This window comes from Salvelinus sp. IW2-2015, linkage group LG2 (genome assembly GCF_002910315.2).
Source record: "Salvelinus sp. IW2-2015 linkage group LG2, ASM291031v2, whole genome shotgun sequence".
Taxonomy (NCBI): domain Eukaryota; kingdom Metazoa; phylum Chordata; class Actinopteri; order Salmoniformes; family Salmonidae; genus Salvelinus; species Salvelinus sp. IW2-2015.
Window position 1 is genome coordinate 40093252 of NC_036839.1, and position 7074 is coordinate 40100325.

The 7074-nt window shown below is 38.6% G+C and overlaps 1 protein-coding gene across 1 annotated transcript in view; it reads right to left on the bottom strand.

Annotated features, from left to right (window-relative positions):
• The window catches only part of LOC111979892 (beta-galactoside alpha-2,6-sialyltransferase 2), a 100678-nt gene that overhangs the window by 11096 nt on the left and 82508 nt on the right, over positions 1–7074 (bottom strand). Inside the window, exons 4-5 of the mRNA XM_024010568.2 lie at positions 2868–2969; positions 1–82 (exon numbers count right to left, since the gene is read on the bottom strand). The exon at positions 1–82 is cut by the window's left edge and continues 93 nt beyond it. Coding sequence (XP_023866336.1) covers positions 1–82; positions 2868–2969 — 184 coding nt within the window. The remainder of the gene's footprint in view (positions 83–2867; positions 2970–7074) is intronic.

Consider the following 7074-nt stretch of genomic DNA (forward strand, 5'->3'; position numbering starts at 1 on the left):
GGACGTAGAAGGGCTGGGTGGGGTGGAGCCTCCGGTGCTCCACGTAAGGCCTGAACAGGTTATAGTCTGGACTGGCATACCACTGTTTGAGAGCACGAGAGAGAGGGGAAAGAGGTGTGAGGAGGAAAAGATAGAGAAAGGAAAGAGGTTGAGGGGGGGGGGCAGAGAAAGAGGGAGAGAGAGAGGGGTAGTAGTTATAGTTAACTCTAGACTGACATACCTAAGAAAAAAGAGACAGACCGACGGACAGAAGGCAGAGACTGACAGACAAAAATACAAACAGAGACAGACAGTACTTTTCCTTCTGCAGTCATTTGCAGGTTGTGTGGTTGTGTGTTGTGTGTGTGGTGTGTGTGTTGTGTGTGTGTGTGTGGTGTGTGTGTGTGTGTGTGTGTGTGTGTGGTGTGTGTGTGTGTGTGTGTGTGTGTGTGTGTGTGTGTGGTGTGTGTGTGTGGGTGTGGTACACAGTTGAAGTCGGAAGTTACATACACTTAGGTTGGAGTCATTAAAACTCATTTTTCAACCACTCCACAAATTTCTTGTTAACAAACTATAGTTTTGGCAGGTTGGTTAGGACATCTACTTTGTGCATGACACAAGTCATTTTTCCACAATATTTACAGACAGATTATTTCACTTATAATTCACTGTATCACAATTCCAGTGGGTCAGAAGTTACATACACTAAGTACTGTGCCTTAAACAGCTTGGAAATAATCAGAAACGATGTCATGGCTTTAGAAGCTTCTGATAGGCAAATTGACATAATTTGAGTCAATTGGAGGTGTCCGCTGGATGTATTTCAAGGCCTACCTTCAAACTCAGTGCCCTTTTGCTTGACATCATGGGAAAATCAAAAGAAATCAGCCAAGCCATCAGAAAAAAAATTGGAGACCTCCACAAGTCTGGTTCATCCTTGGGAGCAATTTCCAAATGCCGTGAATACTACGTTCACCTGTACAACAATACTACTGTAACGGTTTTCGTCGACTGAAGAAGAGAAATCGGACCAAAGCGTGGGTTAGAGAGACCAACGAGGCTAACCTGTCCCCGTGGGTTAGAGAGACCAACGAGGCTAACCTGTCCCTGTGGTTAGAGAGACCAACGAGGCTAAACGTCCCGTGGGTTAGAGAGACCAACGAGGCTAACCTGTCCCCGTGGGTTAGAGAGACCAACGAGGCTAACCTGTCCCCGTGGGTTAGAGAGACCAACGAGGCTAACCTGTCCCCGTAGGTTAGAGAGACCAACGAGGCTAACTGTCCCGAGGATGAGAGCCAACGGGCTAACCTGCCCGTGGGTTAGAGAGACAACGAGGCTAACCTGTCCCGTAGGTTAGAGAGACCAACGGGCTAACCTGTCCCCGTGGGTTAGAGAGACCAACGAGGCTAACCTGTCCCTGGGTTAGAGAGACCAACGAGGCTAACCTGTCCCCGTAGGTTAGAGAGACCAACGAGGCTAACCTGTCCCGTAGGTTAGAGAGACCAACGAGGCTAACCTGTCCCTGTGGTAGAGAGACCAACGAGGCTAACCTGTCCCCGTAGGTTAGAGAGACCAACGAGGCTAACCTGTCCTGTGGGTTAGAGAACCAACGAGGCTAACTGCCCCGTGGGTTAGAGAGACCAACGAGGCTAACCTGTCCCCGTAGATTAGAGAGACCAACGAGGCTAACCTGTCCCCGTATAGAGAGACCAACGAGGCTAACCTGTCCCCGTGGGTTAGAGAGACCAACGAGGCTAACCTGTCCCCGTGGGTTAGAGAGACCAACGAGGCTAACCTGTCCCCGTGGGTTAGAGAGACCAACGAGCTAACCTGTCCCGTAGGTTGAGAGACCAACGGCTAACCTGTCCCGTGGGTTAGAGAGACCAACGAGGCTAACCTGTCCCCGTGGGTTAGAGAGACCAACGAGGCTAACCTGTCCCTGTGGGTTAGAGAGACCAACGAGGGCTAACCTGTCCCTGTGGGTTAGAGAGACCAACGAGGCTAAACTGTCCCGTGGGTTAGAGAGACCAAAAGAGGCTAACCTGTCCAGTGGGTTAGAGAGACCACGACTAACCTGTCCCCGTAGGTTAGAAAGACCAACGAGGCTAACCTGTCCCGTGGGTTAGCGAGACCAACGGGGCTAACCTGTCCCCGTGGGTTAGAGAGACCAACGAGGCTAACCTGTCCCCGTAGGTTAGAGAGACCAACGAGGCTAACTGTCCCGTGGGTTGAGAGACCAACGAGGCTAACCTGTCCCCGTGGGTTAGAGAGGACCAACGAGGCTAACCTGTCCCTGTGGTTGGAGAGACAAAAGGCTAACCTGTCCCCGTGGGTTAGAGGAACCAACGAGCTAACCTGTCCCATAGGTTAGAGAGACCAACGAGGCTAACCTGTCCCCGTAGGTTAGAGAGACCAACGAGGCTAACCTGTCCCTGTGGTTAGAGAGACCAACGAGGCTAAACTGTCCCCGTAGGTTAGAGAACCAACGAGGCTAACCTGTCCCCGTGGGGTAGAGGGGACCAACGAGGCTAACCTTCCCCTTGGTTAGAGAGACCAACGAGGCTAACCTGTCCCTGTGGGTTAGAGAGAGACCAACGAGGCTAACCTTCCTTGTGGTTAGAGAGACCAACGAGGCTAACCTGTCCCCGTGGGTTCGAGAGACCAACGAGGCTAAACTGTCCACGTGTGGTCTTCCACAACTACAGGTCCTCATTAACATTACTATCGTAACCTTGGCCCATCCTCCACCCATTCGACAGGACTTTGGGCCTCTGCTGAGTGACGCTGTTTACATATCGCCTTCTGGATGCCGTTACTGGGCTTCTCAGACAGAGGGGCAAGGTAAGAAAAGAGAATAGTGTCTGCTTCAAACACACAGACACACACACCTTGTGTAGATTGACAGCATACGGAGCAGGGTCCCAGGCCACCAGAGTCACGTTCTTATACAGGGAGCTGGTGTTGAAGCGGTGATCAGGATTGGCCAGGATCTGTAAAAGGGAGGGGTCAAAGTTGACACAGGAAACTAGATGCAGCATTGCAGTGCCCATACTAGTGAAAACACACACACTCTATAGCTCTATCTCTCTATCTGTGGTAGCTGTGGGTCCACAGTGGAATGTGCTCTGTGGGTGCTTTGATTGTTAGTGTGACAGTAGTAGAGTGTGTGTCTGCGTGTAGGTGTTTACTCCATTGTACTCTGTGCTGAGAGTGGGAGAAGGGAGAAGATGACTCAACTGGAGCTGTGGTGATTTCCCCCTTATTCATAATACCCCTGGTATCAAGCAGGGTGATCACTCACCCCCTAATAGGACAGCTGGTTCACACACACACGCACACGCACACTCACACACGTGCCTGTGTCCATGCTTAGATTGAACCACATTGTCATTCATATGCAAATCGGGCTGATATGATTGGATGCATGTTGTTGTGTGATGGCCTATTCATTCAAAATGCTGAACCACTCCTTGGAAATGATACTTGATTGCAGGCACATATTCATGCTGTGTTGTGAAACCTGTTATCGTTCCTCTTGGTTTGTGACGTGAACATTAGTGTTATTACACACACACACACACACAAGAAGGACGTGGAAGGGGTGTGGCGGCACCCCCTGGTTTCCGCACACCTTAGATGGCTAAATGGAATAGTAACTGAAATCTGGAAACTGACTGCAGGTCTATAACATCTAACCTGTAGAGTAATATAATATTAACTATAGGTCTATAACCTCTAACCTGTAGAGTAATATAATATTAACTATAGGTCTATAACATCTAACGCTGTAGAGTAATATAATATTAACTAATAGGTCTATAACCTCTAACCTGTAGAGTAATATAATATTAACTATAGGTCTATAACCTCTAACCTGTAGAGTAATATAATATTAACTATAAGGTCTATAACCTCTAACCTGTAGAGTAATATAATATTAACTATAGGTCTATAACATCTAACCTGTAGAGTAATAATAAATTAACTATAGGTCTATAACTCTAACCTGTAGAGTAATATAATATTAACTATAGGTCTATAACATCTAACCTGTAGAGTAATATAAATATTACTATAGGTCTATAAACATCTAACCTGTAGAGTAATATAATATTAACTACTATAGGTCTATAACATCTAACCTGTAGAGTAATATAATATAACTATAGGTCTATAACATCTAAACCTGTAGAGTAATATAATATTAAATATAAGGTCTATAACCTCTAACCTGTAGAGTAATATAAATTTAACTACAGTCTATAACCTCTAACCTGTAGAGTAATATAATATTAACTAAGGTCTATAACCTCTAACCTGTAGAGTAATATAATATTAACTACAGGTTATAAACCTTAACCTGTAGAGTAATATAATATTAACTACAGGTCTATAACATCTAACCTGTAGAGTAATATATATTAACTAAGGTCTATAACCTCTAACCTGTAGAGTAATATAATATTAACTATAGGTCTATACATCTAACCTGTAGAGTAATATAACATTAACTATAGGTCTATAACATCTAACCTGTAAGAGTAATATAATATTAACTATAGGTCTATAACATCTAACCTGTAGATAATATAATATTAACTATAGGTCTATAACATCTAACCTGTAGAGTAATATAATATTAACTACAGGTCTATAACCTCTAACCTGTAGAGTAATATAATATTAATCTATAGGTCTATAACATCTAACCTGTAGAGTAATATAATATTAACTATAGGTCTATAACTCTAACCTGTAGAGTAATATAATATTAACTATAGGTCTATAACCCTAACCTGTAGAGAATATAATATTAACTATAAGGTCTATAAACCTCTAACCTGTAGAGTAATATAATTTAACTATAGGTCTATAACCTCTAACCTGTAGAATAATATAATATTAACTATAGGTCTATAACCTCTAACCTGTAGAGTAATATATATTAACTATAGGTCTATAACATCTAACCTGTAGAGTAATATAATATTAACTATAGGTCTATAACCTCTAACCTGTAGAGTAATATAATATTAACTATAGGTCTATAACCTCTAACCTGTAGAGTAATATAATATTAACTATAGGTCTATAACATCTAACCTGTAGAGTAATATAATATTAACTATAGGTCTATAACATCTAACCTGTAGAGTAATATAATATTAACTATAGGTCTATAACATCTAACCTGTAGAGTAATATAATATTAACTATAGGTCTATAACATCTAACCTGTAGAGTAATATAAATATTAACTATAGGTCTATAAACTCTAACTGTAGAGTAATATAATATTAACTATAGGTCTATAACATCTAACCTGTAGAGTAATATAATATTAACTATAGGTCTATAACATCTAACCTGTAGAGTAATATAATATTAACTATAGGTCTATAACATCTAACCTGTAGAGTAATATAATATTAACTATAGTCTATAACATCTAACCTGTTAGAGTAATATAATATTAACTAAGGTCTATAACTCTAACCTGTAGAGTAATATAATATTAACTATAGGTCTATAACCTCTAACCTGTAGAGTAATATATATTAACTATAGGTCTATAACATCTAACCTGTAGAGTAATATAATATTAACTATAGGTCATAACATCTAACCTGTAGAGTAATATAATATTAACTACAGGTCTATAACTCTAACCTGTAGAGTAATATAATATTAACTATAGGTCTATAACTCTAACCTGTAGAGAATATAATATTAACTACAGGTCTATAACATCTAACCTGTAGAGTAATATAATATTAACTATAGGTCTATAACATCTAACCTGTAGAGTAATATAATATAACTATAGGTCTATAACCTCTAACCTGTAGAGTAATATAATATTAAACTATAGGTCTATAACATCTAACCTGTAGATAATATAATATTAAACTATAGGTCTATAACATCTAACCTGTAGAGTAATATAATATTAACTACAGGCTATAACCTCTAACCTGTAGAGTAATATAATATTAACTATAGGTCTATAACATCTAACCTGTAGAGTAATATAATATTAACTATAGGTCTATAACTCTAACCTGTAGAGTAATATAATATTAACTATAGGTCTATAACATCTAACCTGTAGAGTAATATATTATTAACTATAGGTCTATAACATCTAACCTGTAGAGTAATATAATATTAACTATAGGTCTATACATCTAACCTGTAGAGTAATATAATATTACTATAGGTCTATAACATCAACCTGTAGATAATATAATATTAACTATAGGTCTATAACATCTAACCTGTAGAGTAATATATATTAACTATAGGTCTATAACTCTAACCTGTAGAGTAATATAATATTACTATAGGTCTATAACATCTAACCTGTAGAGTAATATAATATTAACTATAGGTCTATAACATCTAACCTGTAGAGTAATATAATATTAACTATAGGTCTATAACTCTAACCTGTAGAGTAATATAATATTAACTATAGGTCTATAACATCTAACCTGTAGAGTAATATAATATTAAACTATAGGTCTATAACATCTAACCTGTAGAGTAATATAATATTAACTATAGGTCTATAACCTCTAACCTGTAGAGTAATATATATTAACTATAGGTCTATAACATCTAACCTGTAGAGTAATATAATATTAACTATAGGTCTATAACATCTAACCTGTAGAGTAATATAATATTAACTATAGGTCTATAACATCTAACCTGTAGAGTAATATAATATTAACTAAGGTCTATAATCTAACCTGTAGAGTATATAAATATTAACTATAGGTCTATAACATCTAACCTGTAGAGTAATATAATATTACTATAGGTCTATAACCTCTACCTGTAGAGTAATATAATATTAACTATAGGTCTATAACATCTAACCTGTAGAGTAATATAATATTAACTATAGGTCTATAACTCTAACTGTAGAGTAATATAATATTAACTATAGGTCTATAACATCTAACCTGTAGAGTAATATAATATTTAACTATAGGTCTATAACTCTAACCTGTAGAGACTAATATAATATTAACTATAGGTCTATAACATCTAACCTGTAGAGTAATATATATTAACTACAGGTCTATA